At 47.1% G+C, this 17,559-nt stretch overlaps 1 protein-coding gene across 1 annotated transcript in view; it reads right to left on the bottom strand.

Moving 5' to 3' along the window:
• The window catches only part of PDILT (protein disulfide isomerase like, testis expressed), a 35,086-nt gene extending 27,032 nt beyond the window's left edge, over nt 1-8,054 (bottom strand). Inside the window, exon 1 of the mRNA XM_057695730.1 lies at nt 7,853-8,054. Coding sequence (XP_057551713.1) covers nt 7,853-8,054 — 202 coding nt within the window. The remainder of the gene's footprint in view (nt 1-7,852) is intronic.
• Nucleotides 8,055-17,559: the final 9,505 nt, after the last annotated feature.

A 17,559-nucleotide genomic window follows, 5' to 3' on the forward strand; every position in this document is an offset into this window, starting at 1 on the left:
GACTTTTCTGAATGTTATATGGAGATTAGACCAAAGAGAAGAAAGGAGACCCGCTAGAGGCCACTGTAATAATCTAGGTGAGAGACTGTAATAGCTTGAACCAGGGGAGGGGCAATGGAGGGGGTGAGAAGTGGTCCGAGCCTGGAGGGATCTTGGAGGAGAAATTGACAGGATTTACTGATGGATTGGAGGTGGAACATACATGAAAGAAACCAAGAATGACTCGGACATTTTGACCTGAGCCACCAGAAGGATGATGATGGAGATGATGATGGGGATGATGCGGATGATGATGGGGATGATGATGGAGATGATGGGGATGATGATGGGGATGATGGGGATGATGATGGGGATGATGGGGATGATGATGGGGATGATGATGGGGATGATGATGGAGATGATGATGGAGATGATGATGGGGATGATGGGGATGATGATGGGGATGATGGGGATGATGATGGGGATGATGATGGAGATGATGGGGATGATGATGGGGATGATGATGGGGATGATGATGGAGACGATGGGGATGATTATGGCAGTGATAGCAAGATAACGACATTTATTGAACACTTACTATGCCAAGTGCTTTGCTAAGTGTCACATACATTATCTTGGTTAATCCTCAGAACAACCCATGAGTCATCTACTATTACAGGTGAGGAATGTGAGACAAGGAAACGGAAGCCCAGAGGCTCATAGCTCGTAAACATTAGGCTGAGGCTCAGCTCCAAGGCTGACTGACTTCAGGACCCATGCTCTAATGACCTTCTAGGGAAGCTGGTCTGAAAAATGTTGCTCTTCCCTGGATGCGTGGGGTCTCTCGCCTCCCCTGCTCTGGGTGGTTCTCATCAGAGCAAATCTACTCTCTATGATTTACAGTCCTATTTACTAGTTTCTGTCTTTCAGAAATCTGCAAATCAGTTTTTACCTTTGGGGTTCTGGAGCCTTGAATTCCGAGTGTGTAAAGGTGAAATGAATGCATGCACCCCTCAGGTCTTGGTGCCTGTGTCTCATGGGGCATAGAGACAATTCAGCTGTACATTGGAACCTGGGCATAGTAGCTAGTGGACTGTGGACGGGCAGGGAGCCCTTCGCTGAAAGGCTGAGGGCTCCTATGGGTACAGCTCTCCTCAGCTTCTAACTCCACCTAGCACATACTGGGTACGCAGTGAACATGAATTCCTAGGTTGGCTCATAAAACAGGACAGTTATGGTGGCTTACAGCACCTGTGGTCCAGGCAGTGTGTTTTTTAAACATCTCTGCACCTCAGTTTCCTCATCTATACAATGGTAGTAATAGTTCCCATGCCTTAGAATGAGCCTACATCGTAGGACAAGGTATGCAAAGCTCTGGCACGGCAGTGCCCAGTAAGCATTAACCATTGTGATGACCTGGGGGAAACCCTTGGTCTGGCTCTGACTAGATGCTCTCTGGGGAGGGAGGGTCCCCCCAGAGATATCAGGAGATATCAGGATCTTCAGCAGATCTTCTGGTTCCTGGGGAAAGAAAGACAAGGGTGACCAGCACCAAATCATCCAACACAAGGCTGAGGCCTATTGTGCGGCTCTCTCATAGGTTTTGGGGTAAGCATAGGGGACCCAGGGTCACATTAGAGTGGGCAATGGCTCCCTGACTGTCTGCCTGGTATGTAAAGGTGTTAACGGCTAATGAACCTAGAATCAACATTTGAGTCTTTAGTAGATAATCCCAGGCTCCCTTTTCTGAGCAGCCACTGTGGGTCAGGGGAGGGGCTGATGGATGGGGGCGGGGGCGGGGGGGGAGTGTAGGGATGGAGATTAGCTCCCAGCACAGGGAGCTGGAGTCTACCATTCTTGAGATTATGGTTCTCAATGGGGCACATTTGGCCATATCTGGAGACATTACTGGTGGTCACATCTGGAATGCTACTGGCATCTAGTAGATAAAGGCAAGGGATGCTACTACATACACTACAGTGCACAGGACACCCTCCTCCCCTACCTCACTCACACACACACACACACACACACACACACAGATACACACACACAGATACACACACAGAGATACACACACAGATACACACACAGACACACACACAGACACACACACGCAGACACACACACAGATACACACACACATAGACACACACAGACACACACACAGACACACACACGCAGACACACACACAGATACACACACACAGATACACACACACAGACACACACACAGATACACACACAGATACACACACCCACAGATACACACACACAGTCACACATTAGCCAAAATGTCAACAGTGCTGAGGATGAGAAACCCCACTTTAGACCAAGTTGGAGATCGAGCATGGAAAAGGATTCTGAGAATAAGCCTTTCTCCATCCCATAGGGCGATTTAGAGTGTACAGATGTGCTCACAGGTGACCAGGACGTTAGGATGGTCTCCAACTCCGTCTAGTTCCTCAAGGGCCAGCCAACAAATTTCTCTGACCATTGCAGTGGCTTACAAACCCTAAAGACTCTGCTGCTCATCCTTCTGACCTGACTTCCCACTACCTTTCCCTTCAGCTACTCAGCTTAGCCACCCTGCACATTCTCACCTCAGGGCCTTTGCACTTGCTGTTCCCTCTGCCTGAAATGCTCTCTTCAGGTTGCTGCTTGATTGCCTTCAGGTCTTTGTTCAGTTGTCACCTTCTCAGGAAAGGCTTCCCTGGCCACCCTGTACACAACCATAGCCTCAGTTCCAGCTGCTCCTTGCACTCACTAGGGTTCTGCTTTGTTTTTCTCCATAGTACTTTTACCTTTAAGATACGCTACATTTTTTACTTCTTTATCAGTTTATCTTGAGTCTCCCCTCTCTGGGATAAAATTTCCATAAAGCAACGATGTCTGTTTTGTTCACCACTCAGTGCCTAGAATATATCTAGCACGTAATAAGTATTCAGTAAGTGCTGAATGGATGGATGAATGAATAAATGTTCCAATTATCGGCATAGTTTAAGATGGACTGAGTGTTAGACCCAAAATCCAGGCCTTATTACTTGCCAGTTGGGTAACATTGGGCAAGTCGTAAACCTTTTTGAGACTTATTTGCCTCAAAATGTGAGACAGGGACCCTGAGACCAAGCCCTGTGCCTGGAACACAGGTCTCAGTAAATGGCCATCCCCAGCATCCTGGCTACTGTGGTTCTCACCATCAGCATCCTCACCATCCTCATCACCATCCTCGGCCACTTGCACCATCTACGTCATCATCTAACCTGCTCCCAGGGCAGACGCTTGCCACCTCTGCTTTAGGGATAATTGCTAATTACAGAACCTAGAAACAGCTCTTGTTAAGTCTCATTTTGGCCTCTCTCCACTAAATGTAATCTTCCTTTTTCTCCAGTCTCATTCATGGAGAACACTGTGGGCCGAAGGAAAGTGCATTTATTCATTCAGCGTCTCCGCAGGGCTACCATGCTCCAAGCACAGTCCTGGCTGTTAGCAGTCAATAGATGGATAAGATTTGACCCTGTCCCCTGTGGAGTTCACAAGTTTAAAAGTAGTCTCAATACAGTGTGGCAAATGCTCTGAAAAGGAGCGTGCAGATGGCTGAGTGAACGTGGGAGGCCTAGGTGGGAGTGAGGTGGCCACAAACTCTCCACAGGGCAACTCCATGGACTGAAACCTCACCATCCAGGTGAAGAAGTTCAGGATGGACACTACAGGTGTAGGGAACCACCGTGTACAGGCCAGGAGGCCGGTGCCCGTGTGACCTACCTCGTGGCCCCACTGAGGGTGTAGCGCACAGAGTGCAAGTGGAGTGGAGAAGTAGGCCTGGGTTAGATCAAGCAGAGGACATTGCAGCTGTGTTAAGGAGTTTGCGGACTTCGAGGATCTCTGGCGGTTTTTAACCAGGGAGTGACCCAATCAGATTTGCATTTTAGAAGAAAAATTTCTCCGGGTACATTGTAGAGACAGCACCGGAGGGGGAAGGGAGACCATCTAGAAGACACTGCAGTGGTTCAGGGTGGGGGGATGGTGAAGCCAGAACTAAGGCAATGGTGGATGGATGGGGAGAACTGGAGATTGCAGAGGGCTTCAGGAGGTGGTTTCAACAGGACTTGGTGACAGATTAGAGATGAGAAGAGAAAGGAGTCAAGAATGATCTTGGATTTCTGACTTGGACATTATGTGGGTGGCAATGCTGTCAGTCAAGACAGGATGTGAGAAGAAACAGGTTGATGGAGAAAATCAAAGACGTTTGGTCTATTTTGGACACATGCAGCCCTGAGATGTGTGAGGGATAGCCAAGGCAAAAGATCCCCCTCAGTGCTGGCTCTGGAGCCTGGCTCTCTGGAGAGATGAGAAACTAGGCAGCAGCTAAGAATTTGAGAGTTACCAGGGCAGTATTTTCCTGGGGACAATACTGGAAAGACCCTTTTGTAAAGAGCCATTTACTCCTGGAAAAAAAGCTTTCGTGATGCTTGCCCCAAGTGATTCGTTTTTCCAAAGGTCACTTTAAAGGGTCTGCCAGCTTTTGAAAATTCATTTTGATTTAAACTGTGTAGTTGAAGGAATCAAATATTCAAATGAAATGAGTTTGAGTGTCTTTCAGACAGCATCTCTGCTGGTGTTCACCACTTCGAAATCCCTGCTGGTAGGAAGGCTTTAAGTTTAAAGTATTCAGATTGGTTGTTATCAAGGGCAAGTAAAGAATATAAAATGCATTGGCTCTCTTTGTAGCCCCAGGTTCAGTGTCAATCCCTAAGTTATACGATGTCAGTTAATGACCCAAAGAACCATAAATTTGCTTTTCTGCCCTGATTAAAACAGAGTAGTCACGGGCAGAGTCTCGCATTCTCACACAGACAGGATAGGTTACCCAGGCTTGTCCACCTGCTGTGCTGTTTTTGAAAGGTAAACAAGTTTTGCAATGTGTTGTGCGAAGTGTGTGGATCTAAATCCTTCAGTGTCTCCACTGAGAGTCCGGAATTCAGGGATTAAGACTGCAGCAAAAAAGAGAAGATGGCTTAGATGTCTGACCTGTGCAAACCGTCAACTCACAATCCACAGCAGATAGAGAAGCTGCAGAGCTCTCAATTCTTCCCTGAGAAAGCAACCAGGAAACAAGTGTTCAAGCAGTGGCCCAAGTCTTGGTGTGGATGAGGAATGCAGGGAAACAGTTGGAGGAGTAGTTCAGCAAAGTGGAAATCATGTCCTGCTCACAGGCTCATGTAAAGAAACTGGCCCAAACTGGATCTTTCCCAGGCTTGCTCCATGGGCTTGAAGTAAAATCAAGCTTGCGTCCTGACACTTTGAAGGAAACCAAGCATTTCCAGCCTGGGCTGGATGGAGGTCGGAGGCTTGGAACTGTTTTATTTTTTATTTTATACTGTTTTTTATTTTTAGAATTGTTTTTCTGGCATCAGGAGGTCCTATTTTTCTTTTCTTTTCTTTTTTTTTTTTTTTTTAGAGTTTTATTTATTTATTTATTTATTTATTTATTATTTTTTGGGGGGTACAGCAAGTTCAATCATCTTGGAACTGTTTTGATGGAACTTTACACAATAGGCATGCTCCAAGTTGATAGAGGCAAAATGACCCAATTAGATTTTCTCTCTGGGAACTACCAGAGAGGAAAGGTTAAAGGCACAAAAAAGAATGTTTTTGTTCTATGTTGCTGTGAAGTGGCTGCACGAGTCAGCTGAGGAAGCACCGGGATCCATGGTAACTGAGCTGCTGATACTGTCACATACCCGACTCCCCCACTGAAGTGGCATCACTCAGAGAGAAGTATCGAATGAGAAGAGACCAGAACTGAGGAAGGAGCTGGGAGGCCTGGATTTCAGGCAGGGGACACAAACTCAGATGCCAGAGGAGGGAGGCAGGGGAGTGACTGTGTGGGGCTGGCTGGATAGGGATGTAGCAAACTGACAAGTATGTTTTCTGATCAAAAGGGGAAATCGTTACTCAGCTCCAGCCCACTGTCACATTGCAGGGATGTAAGCCAGTGCTTTCACAGCTTTGGTTTTTTTCAAGAGCAGATGTAAATTCAATTTCAATGTGAAATGTCCCAAAATAAGGAGATGAATACTGGCACCACACTGGGTTGTTGTGAGGATTATGTGACAACTTTTCCTGGGGCGTAAGGACAGTGCCTGGCACACAGTAAGTGCTCGTTATGTGAAAGCTCTTACGAACATGCCTTCCACCCTGTCCCAAGGCACAGACAGGTCTGTGCCAATGTCTCAGGAAAAAGAAGTCTGTTCTCTCCTTCAAAATGCCTGCTGATGCAAAGTCTAAAGAATAAAAGTGGGCATGCAAAATTCAGATGATAAAGGTAATGATCTAAAAATCTTTCTCTAGGGACTTCTCTGGTGGCCCAGTGGTTAAGAATCTGCCTGCCAATCCAGGGGACACGGGACAGTCCCACGTGCCTAGGAGCAGCTAAGCCTGTGCGCCACAACTACTGAACCCACACGCCTAGAGCCCATGCTCTGCAACAAGAGAAGCCACCACACTGAGAAGCCCACGCACTGCAACAGAGTAACCCCCGCTCGCTGCAACTAGAGAAAGCCTGCGCACAGCAGTGAACACCCAACACAGCCAATAAGTAAATAAATAAATATAAATAAATTTAAAATAAAAATAAAAATCTTTCTCTAGAGCGTGCCCATAACTGTGTCCCAGAAACTTAACATACTATCTTGTCTGGAGCCGTCTGGACAAGCCAATGCTGTGACAAGGTCCTCCAAGGAGGACCGCAAGGCGAGAACTCCTTGGAAGGACATTTCGGAGCAGGAGGATCACAAGGCGACGCTCCACAAGGACAGGCCCCAGACCATCTCCACCCATTTTCCATTCTGCTCTTTGTTTCTTTGTAATACTATGCTTACCACCCACTTCCCCATCCACTTCCCCTCCCTGTTTCTCTGTCCTCAGGAAAGAACCAGGGTTTGACACATTCTTTCTCCGTGTCTGCCCCACCAAGTCCCCTCCCACCACTCCTTGGTGGAAAAGGCGGGCCCCTCAGGCTACTAAATGCTGGAGAAAAGGGAGGGGTGGCTCTTTTTGTAATGCTTATGATTGCAGCAAGGCATAAGTATAGACATTAGGCATAGGTGTGGGTTCTAAGGGCTATAGTTTGCTTAGGTAGGAGATTAAGAAGTTATTTACATATGCTTCCCTCAGAGTCACAAGGTTTTGTATGGGTGCTAAGGGCTATAGTTTGCTTAGATAGAAGATTAAGAAGTTATTTACATATGTTTACCTTAGCGTCACAAGGTTTGCAAGCCAAACCTGACGAAAGAAAGAAACTGGTAGATGCTGAGGGAAGATATGCTCTGCCATAAAAGATTTTTTCTGAGATATGTTTACTATATAAACACACAAAGCTCTGACAATAAAGAGAGATCCTGCATAGCTGACACAGGCCTCCTCGTCTCTTCCTTGCGCCGACGCCACTCATCCCTTGGGTACTCCTGGACCCGCCAGAGCTGGACTCCGGCACTATCTTATTTAGTCTTCACAATAATCCAGTGTGGCCCTTATGTTTATGCCCATTTTACAGAGGAGAAAATTGAGGTTCAGAACGGTAAAGACACCTGAGGGTAAATCCTGGCTTCTTGCCTTCAGTGGGGCAAAGGAGCCAGATACAAATCAAGATGAAAGTGGCAACACAGCATCTTGCAAACTGCTTAATTTCCCTGGACCTCAGTATTCTCATCTGGAAATCGAGGATGATGTTATATATATTATTTCTAAAATTATTATTAAAATGTGTTCTCATGTGTTTAGCAATATTTAAAACTCCTCTGGCTGCCAGGAAAAAGGGGGCAGGTCTCAGCCCACCCATCACCGCTGCCCAGGAGCGGGGGACACTCACGGAAAAGCACCATCAGGAAGCGGGTCTCCTTCAACACCTGGGTCAGGCCGGCAGGTGTTAGCACCATCAAGTTTTTCTCCACCAGGATATGCAGGGGCTGGGACATGTTGGTGCTGGACTCCTTGACGTCCAGCTCTGGTGAGTCCTGGACCATGCCGACACAAGAGACCGCCACCATCAGACACATCCAGAGCAGTTCCATGGCTGTCCTGCAGGGGCAGCAGGGGGAACAAGGACCCTTATCAACACAGGTGGTGGGGCCCCATGTCATCACTCCCTTCCAGTCTCTTCCCCTGCCAGGTCAGTCCCGATGTAGAGAACATGGCTTGAGCATGTTCCACGACCTCCCTAGCAGTGCCCACAGCTTAGCAAAGCAAGCTGGCAAAGGAGAGTCAAAGGGTTAGATTAACCTCAGGGCCCGTGGAAATTGCACGAGGTTAGCTCAGAGCAGCAGAAAGCCAAACCACATGCCAACCTCTCAAGCCCACTGGGTCCCCGGACACTAGGTGAGAATTCTTCAGATGTGAAACCTAGTCCAGAATCCCGGGGTGAGCCGCTGGGTCTCAGAGATGACTGGTCCAGTCCCTATTCCAGCCTCTGCTTCATGCTCCTCCAGCTCCTGCTTGAATACCTCTTTTGATGAGAAGTTCACTGTTTGGCAGTATACCCCATTTGATTTTTGAGCAAATTATCTCAAGTGTAACTATTTCTTTTAAAAGTAATCACCACAATGAACACTCATAAAACTTCCAAGCAATACAATAAAAAAATGTTAAGTAGAAAATAAAAATTTCTCCCGTGACCCCACCCCTGAGAAAGTGACTGTTAACAGTTTGGGATGGATCTTGATTGATGTTGAAAATGCTGGTATGAATGTATTTTTGAATGTACATACATAAACATAATGGAACTAGATATGCATACTGTTTATCTTTCTGAGTGTCTTACTCAGTGATATGAAATATATCCCAGAAACCTTCCGATAAGAGTATATATCATGATTTCCTTTCCTCTTTTTTCCTCATTCTTTTCTTTTTTTCTTTTTATTTATTTATCTTTTTTTACAATTCTTATTTGTTAGAATGCTCTGGGTCAGCAGTTGCCTCTCTGTAAACTCCACTCTCCCTGATAACATGTTTTCCCTAATAGTTTAGGGCATAGGTTCACTGTCATAGATCTTTGCATGTTCTCCCCAAGCACAGAGCCATTTTCCTGTGTAGTATACAGACTACCCAGGTGTTTTAAATAAGAGGATATATAGGGACTTCCCTGGTGGCACAGTGGTTGAGTCTGCATGCTATGCAGGGGACATGGGTTCGATCCCTGATCCGGGAAGATCCCACATGCTGTGGAACAGATGAGCCCGTGTGCCACAGCTACTGAAGCCTGCACACCTAGAGCCCGTGCTCTGTCCGCAACAAGAGAAGCCACTGGGATGAGAAGCCCACGCACCACAGTGAAGATCCAATGCAGCCAATAAATAAATTAATTTATTTTAAAAAAAGAAGACATATAGCATGTTCAGATTAAGGACCTCAGTTATTATAAGGACCTCAGTTTCTTCGCTGAGTGCTGTATTCCTAGGACCTGGCATTTATGATAGGAAAATGAACATGAATGAAGGAATGAATAGATACTTGATATTTACCTGGGAAATACATTTGGCACACTATCTGAGAATTTTTTTAAAAGTAGATCTTCTAATGTAATTTTTGGGTCAAATATATAAAGAATTGTGACCAATTCTCAAGTGCTAAATTTTATAAATACCTGTAGCTAAACATACTTGCCATGTACCAGGCGCTGTTCTAATGCATTCTATTGTCATCACCTCTCTTATAACAACTCTATAAGGTAGGTATAGTACTATTATAATCCCCATGTAGTGAGTATAAAATGAGGAACATAGAGGTTAAGTGATTTTCCTAAGGCCACAGAGCTAATAGGTGACAGTCAGGATTTTAAACAATGCAATCTAACTACAGAATCCATGCCCTTAACCACAATAATGTACTGCCTCTCTAGTGCCCCCCTGCAAAATTGATGCAGTGAATGGTGTTTTGAGACAGTAACTGAGGCTCCCCTGCAACTACCACCCCTGGTTGACCCTGCCTCCACCGTTCAATCACATCCTGTGTCAGAAGAGAACTGAGGCTGGCAACAGAGAACAGAATTGGATTTTTGCTTTGGGGTTGCAAAACAGGCCTTTGAAACTCAGCAGGGACAAGGCACTTGCAAGCTAGGGTTCCAACTGCAAGAACTGGGCTTTTCAGAAAGAAAAGAGTTTTTGAATACTCGAAGGTTTACTGCTATAAACTCTAGGCTTGGAAGAACATGTTGACAGAAGGAACCGTTACCTTCCCCGAAGGAGATAAAATCTTGCCTTCCTATCAGGAGGGGGGACAATGGGGAGGAATGACTAGAGCGTTGATGCTTCTGGAGTCCTGAGAAAGGGGTCCCACCCTCTGTGCCTTCTCTGTGCTGAAACCCCAGCCCTGTCGCTCTTTGCTCACCACTGCAGACCCAGTCTCCTCTCCCGTTTGAGTTTTACAGTCGTCATCTCATTAATGCTCACCGCATGTCTATAAGGGGGTACAATTATGATGCCCCCCCTTGCAAAGGTGGAGACTCATCTAAGAAGAAGGAGCAAGAATTGAGCTCAGTTGTATCTAAGCCCCATGCCTCTGAGTCTAAACCAGGGGTTGCAAACTACGGCCCGCTGCCTGTTCTTGTAAACAGAGTGTTAGAGGATCACCATCACGCCTGTTCCATCACTCTCGTCTGTGGCTGCATTTACCACATCTGCTGGGTTAGGTAGTTGCAAAAGAGACCCTACATGGCCTGCAAAGCCAAAAATGCTTATTATCTGGCCCCCAGCAGGAAAGGTGTGTTCCCCTTGCATCTAAGCCACCATACCACACTGCCCACATGCCCACACCTCAGGTTTTGGACTCTGGACATGGTCACAGATCCTCAGATTTGCAAAGTCCACTGTCAGAGCACAGCATCTCCCCCTGCAGAATGGGCGAGTGGTCCTGCCTCCTGGAGCAGTTGTGAAGATTCTTAAAGAACTTGTGCTTGATTAGCACTTCTTAAACCTGGATTCACATTACAATTCTTTGGGTAGCTTTTAAGATTTTGATCCCCCTTTGACCCTAGACTATTAATTCAAAATTGCTCAAGGTGGGGTCCAGATATCTGTATGTTTTAAAAGCTCTCCAGATGATTCTTGTTTTTTAACTTCCTATTTGGAAAATTTTGAACATAAACAAAAATAGAGTGGTGTGGTATAACATACCCCCAGGGTAACTCATTCCTCAACCTCAGTTATTCTTATCACCAATCTTATCTCTTTTATACTCCCATTGACTCCCTGCCCTGAATTATTTTGAAGCCAGTCCCAGGCATCATATTATTTCATCCATAAATATTTCATTATGAGTCTCTAAAAGATGAAGATTTTATAATAAGGCATAACCACAATACCATTATCACACTTACCAAAATTAACTATCATTCCTCATATCATCAAATATCCAGACAGTAAACTACTCTGATTATCTCATAAGTTTCACGTTTGTCTGAGTCAGAATCTACTTGACATCCATGTATTGTCATTGATTGTCATGTCTCTTAAGCCTTGCAGGTAATTCTGTCCTGCTGCCTGTAGGCTGAGAACCGCCTAGTCAAATAAAATCAATACAGGAGAGTTGAGATAAGGATGAAGGCAGGGTGGAGAGCCTGGTTTTCTGGAAAGCTGAGTGATGTGTGAGATTCAAATCAGCATTTCAGCCAAAGGGCTCATTACTGCCACCCAGCCTGAGGGGTCCTTAATGATCCCCAGGGTCCCTGGACCTACCAGGTGACATGCCACTTGCTAGCCCTGGGTAAGTCTGGGCAGTGTGATGACTATGAGATGGAACTTTTGTTTTTAGTATTAATTCATTTTTGTTGACTTGGGGAAAAAATGCACAACATAAGAGCTGTGAGTTAGCTCATTGAGTGTCTTGTTGAGGACGATAGCCTGGGGAGACAGCCTCTCAGATGGCTCTGAGAAAATGCTCAGTAGATATAAGGGGGGAGGTCAGTATGTAGGTAATTTTGGTGAAGGGGTTTGTGCAATCAAACATACATCTTGGCAGAAGGTTGCTGCTGGTCACAAGGAACCCATGTCCTGGTTATTGGTTTTAGTGCTTTTCTAAGCATGGGAGGATGCAAGAAATTGGGTTGTACACAAAAAGTTTCTGCTGAAAATTTCTAACTTTCTGAAGGCCTGTTCTGCCAGTTTTCCCAGAGCACAGAGTGTCTCATTCCTCACCTTTGCCCTGGGCTCCTCTCAGGGTGTGTGGAAGGTGAGCAACTTGCAGTGGCTCATGGCTTAATTCTTGTAGAGCTGGGTGGCAAGCTCCATTCTCTAGTTGGCACCTGTTAGCTTATTTGTTCATCCATCATTTACTGGCAAGAGAAACCATCATCTAAAAGTTCTTTGTCTAGATCAAAGTACTAGGGAGGTAGATCAAAGTACTAGAGAGGTAACTTTTATTTTACAGAAAATCACTGGAATAACCCCTTCTCAGTTATGTAAACATAAGGCAGTGAGGGCCACCCAGAACCTTCCTGCAACTGACCATTGGTGACTCCTTCCAAACCCTTGGTACCCAGAATTGCTTGTTTGACAGGGGCTGGAGGGAATTGCAAAAGTACCAATGCACCTTTTGGAAGGAAATCTCACGATTCGAGGTTGTTAGACCCTGTCTGAGAGATCTTGACGGCACTTCTCAGAGGGAAGGGGAGCCTGAGCCTGTGGTCTCACCTCAGCACCAGGACTTGGGGGAAGATCCAGCATCTGAGGCAGTGGAGGCAGTGGGGGCTTGGGGGCCGCCCTACCATGCTCTCCCCTCACAGGTGTCTCACACAGGATTCCCAGGGACTCCTGATCAGTTCGAGGGGAGGGAGAAGTGGGAGGCTCCCTCCTCCAAGAGGCAGGAGCCAGGTCCCCTGCCAACCTGGGTGGGCTGGAACATGAGCCCTTGAATGCTTCCAGTGCCCCAGGTCTCACAGGATGGAGCTCAAGCCCTTGAGCCCTGCAGAAAGCCCTCCACCGTCAGACGTTGCCCACTTCAGTCTTCCCTCTTGCCTCATGGAAACAGTCACAACTCCTGTGCACTCACTCACTCACTCATTTGTTCATTCATCGCATATTTTTTAAGGTCTCCACGTGTGCTGAGTACTGTTCTAGGTATACAAGTGAATAAAATAGACTATAGTTCTTGCATTCACGAAGCTTCTATTCCAGAAGAGGAAAAAAGTGAATGAGATAGGGAAAAGACAGAGTAGGTCACGTGCTGGTCAGTGCTAAGGAGAAAAAGTAAATCAGAGAATGGGTGAAAGGGATCAGGTGAGGGGGTATTGACATTTGAAACAGCCACGTAGACATTTCACATAGAGATGTCACCCAGAAGTGGACATTTTACTGAAGGAAGCAAAGACATGAACTCTGCATTTCTGGGAGCACGTTTGGGGGGCGGGGGGAGGAAGGCAGGGAGAGGAGTCTCTCTCTCTCTCTCCCCTGTACTCTCTTCTTGACTGTGGCCAAGGCTCTGTCCGACCTCATCCCAGGACTGCCCTCGAACTCTGGACCCCGTTCGAGCCCAGCCCAGGCGCTGTTCCCTCAGACCCACCTGGGCCCCTCTGTTGTCTGGGCCTGTGGCCCTCAGTTCTCCCTGCGCCTGCCCCTCTGGCCAGACATCCCTTGTTGCCCTGCTGTGTCTCCTCAGGCACCATCTGCCCCAGCTCCACAGATCCCAGCATCCTCCCCCCTGTGCTACTGGTGGCGGGTGTGGCGATGGGAAACTTTTATTGATAAAGATGAGAATGAGAAGAGCTAACATGGAGGGGCTTCCTACCTGCCAGCGAGTGCACTGAGCACCAGGTGCGCGCTACCTCCACCAGCGTTCTGCCGAGAGGCCCCGTCCCAGTGTCGCCGGCCCTCGTCCAGCTGGAGCAGTGGTCTCCATTCTCATCCCCCTACTTATCCTCTCTGCCTCCCCCATCGGTCCCCACAGAGCAGTTAGCAGTTTTCTTTTTAAACATAAGGTGGTTCACATTGCTTTCTTGTTAAAAGGTCCATGGCTTGCTGTCTCGGACAACCGGACCTGGCCTCTGTTCTCTGGGCCCCTCTGGACAGCTCTGGCCTCCGCAGCCCTTTTCCCCGCTGACGCTGGTGGTCCATTCTGCCCCCTCAGTCCAGTGCACCAGGCACGCTGCTTTCTGTTCCTCTCCTCAAGCACACCCTGCCTCGGGGCCTTTGCCTCTGCCTGGAACCCTTTACCCTCATCTTCAGCCTTTTCTGAAAGTTCCCAGTGCAAACCCCGGCAACTCAGAGGGGTCTCCCCAGGCCACTCTGTCTCCCCCACCTCAGCTTCTAGCACTCTCGGTCACATCACCCCTGTTTACTTCCAATTTTGTTATTATTGTTTCTGAGTGTATCTTGTTTATATTTCTAAGCTTTTAATGTCAGCGCCTTAGTTCGCAGCTGTTTCCCCTCCTTCTAGAATGGTACCCTGCCCAGATTTGGAGCTTAATGAATGTTGAAATAATGAATAAACAAATAACCCAATTTAATTCTCAGACAAACGGCATGGTCTGTTTCAGTGATTCTCAACCATGACTGTGTGTTTCTGCAATCTCCCAGGTTGCTTAAAAAGAATACTGATGCTTGAACTCAAACCCATTGGATTCAGTTTCATTGATCTGGGGTGGGGTGAGTATGGGCAACTTTTTTTTTTTTTTAAGCCCTCTTGGTGATCATAATGTGTAGCCATTTATGCTGAAATTCACATTTAAATGTATGTGTAACCACCTTGGCAGAAGGGAGGCTGCCAGGTGAGGGCTCTTCAGTCAGAAGTGCCATTTTTTGGACTTCCCTGGTGGTGCAGTGGTTAAGAATCTGCCAATGCAGGGTACACGGGTTTGATCCCTGGTCCGGGTGGATCCCATGTGCCTCTGAGCAACCAAGATCGTGCGCCACAGCCACTGAGCCTGCACTCTAGAGCCCACGAGCCACAACTACTGAGGCTGAGTGCCACAACTGATGAAGCCCGCACGACTAGAGCCCGTGCTCCCCAACAAGAGAAGCAGCTGCAATGAGAAGCCCGCGTACCGCAACAATGAGTAGCCCCTGCTCGCCATAAGTAGAGAAAGATTGCGCACAGCAACAAAGACCCAGTGCAGCCAAGAAAGAAAAAGAAAGAAAGAAAGAAAGAAAGAAAGAAAGAGAGAAAGAGAGAAAGAAAGAGAGAAAGAGAGAAAGAAAGAGAGAAAGAAAGAGAGAAAGAAAGAAGAAAGAAAGAAAGAAAGAAAGAAAGAAAGAAAGAAAGAAAGAAAGAAAAAAGAAAGAAAGAAAGAAAGAAAGAAAGAAAGAAAGAAAGAAAGAAAGAAAGAAAGAAAGAAAGAAAGAAAGAAAGAAAGAAAGGAATAACTAAATAAAATTATTTTAAAAAAAAGGAATTGCCATTTTCACTGAAGTTCATACCTGCAGGGAGCCTGGCTTCTCCCAGGCCCACTGGGGCTGAGCCAGGGCCGAGCCAGTGCCAGGCAGCAAACTCTGTGGCCCTTGAGGAGGGAAGTCGTAGCCTGGAGAGGAGGCTCCTGGCTTCCCTTTGTGACCAGAGCAGGACCCGAAGGCAGCTGCGTGTTCTAAAGAAATCCAGAGACAGAAATGGAGTCCCTTCTGGGACACACTGAGGCCACAGCAGCCTCAGCAGCAATGTTCTGAGTTCTGGGGTTCTGGAAGACCAAGGGTGGCCCTGGAGACGTATGGGTCATTGTTGAGTAAGGGGAGGCCCTGCCCTGCTCATGCTGAGTGGGCAGCGGAGGGCTGGAGGTCACAGGGAGGACCAGAAACAAAACACACTGTGGGTACGTGGTGTGGCATCGGAGGTGCCTGTAGATTGGAATTTGGACCCCAGCTCTGCTCCTAAGCAGCTGTATGGCCTCGGGCATGTCACTTGTGCTTTCTGAGGCTCAGTTTCCTCACTGGTAAAATGGCATACAATGCCTAGGAGGGCTGTAAGTGTTAGATGAGATGATACCTGCAAAGTGAGCAGCACAGTACCTGGAAGGCAGGAAGCCCTGCCGTGGTGATCACTTAGGTCATGTACACGTGTATCAAATCATCACCTCCTACGCCTTAAGTGGATACAATTTCATTTGTCAGTCATACCTCAATAAGGGACAAGCTGGAAAAGATAAAAATAAAAATATATTTTAAAATATCTTGAATGTTAGAAAGTGATAGATCCTGAGGAGAAAAATGAAGCGGAGACTGGCAGGTAGAAAGTGTCAGATGGGAGAGGGTCCCACGTTCAGTGAGGGAGCTGGCCGAAGCCTCCAGGAGCTGAGCCCTGTGGGAGGTGAGGCAGTGAGCATGTGGATGGCGTGTCCTGGAGAGGAGTCCTGCTGACATGAGTCACGAAGCAGCACCGGCCAGAGCCAGCCTGCAGGGCCGCCTGAGAGCCTGCTAATATTCAGAAACCTCGCAAGCCAGTTGTTAAATTTTGGTAGGTTGAAACTGATGGGAATCGAAACTGGCCATGGTGGGAATTTTTTTACGAAGATACTGGCAAACACTACAAGTCACCTGTGCAGTTTTTGTTCTCAGAGAGCCTATATACCGACCCCACCCCAAGCCAGAACTTCAAAGCCACAGGGAGACTACTGTGGCTGCAGCCCTGTGAACCCGGTGAGAGCTGTTTTCAAGACTTTGCCTTTGGCTCTGAGCCACAGAAGGAGCCAGAGGAGGCTTTGTTCTTTTTAACAGCTTTATTTAGGTATAATTTACATACCAAAAAAGTCACTCATTTCAGGTGTACAATTATTTGCATTACTGTAAATCTCTTTTAGTAAGCTTACAGAGTTGTGCACCTGTGACCGCACTCCAAATTTAGAACCTTTCCAACAAAGAGATCCTTTGGGCCCATTTGCTCTGGGCAACCGCTAATCTACTTCCTGTCTCTGGAGGGTGTTGGGCAGAAAAGGGATGTGATATGATTTATATTATTGTCACTATTGTCCCCTTTCTGCTAAAATATAATAAAATTCCTGTTCTCTTTTTTGGACTAGATGGTGACCTGAATTTTCAGGGAAAACATCCCCTCGTCTGGGACACCCACCAGGCACTGGGGCTGAAGCTCCACTTCCCAGTTGTGAGAACAGGGTGTGGGGCCTGTCTCTCCGGCTCAAGGGTGCTGACCCTCTGAAGCCATGTGTTCTCTGCTGGCTTCAGGCTCTGCCCTCTCTTGGCTGCATTTGGGGCCAAAGTTCCCATAGGATGCTGAGTCAGCAAATTGCCTTTCCCAGTGTTCCCAGGAGCTGGAATATTCACAGGCATTAAGGCCTGCATTCAGCTGAAGCAAAACCTAGAAGTCTTCGCATTTCCTGGGTTCAAGAACAAGGTGCTGTGAAGGAAAGTACATCAGCAGGAGGTGTGAGCTGCCCTTTACTGATTAAACCTCAGGGGGTAGGGCTTTGTGCACTTGGGAAGGAGGCCTGGGATTCTAATTATCTGCTGTCCAGGGGCCCCAGGAATCCAGGAATGAGAGGCAGAGGAAAGGGCTTGGGGCTGAGTTCAGGAGAGGTGAGGAGTGGGGAGTCCTGAGGCTGCAGCTCCCCCACCCACAGCAGAGGCTGGGGTCTAGGTGATGCCA

The sequence above is a fragment of the Hippopotamus amphibius genome, chromosome 9, assembly GCF_030028045.1.
Source record: "Hippopotamus amphibius kiboko isolate mHipAmp2 chromosome 9, mHipAmp2.hap2, whole genome shotgun sequence".
In the NCBI taxonomy this organism is placed as follows: Eukaryota; Metazoa; Chordata; class Mammalia; order Artiodactyla; family Hippopotamidae; genus Hippopotamus; species Hippopotamus amphibius.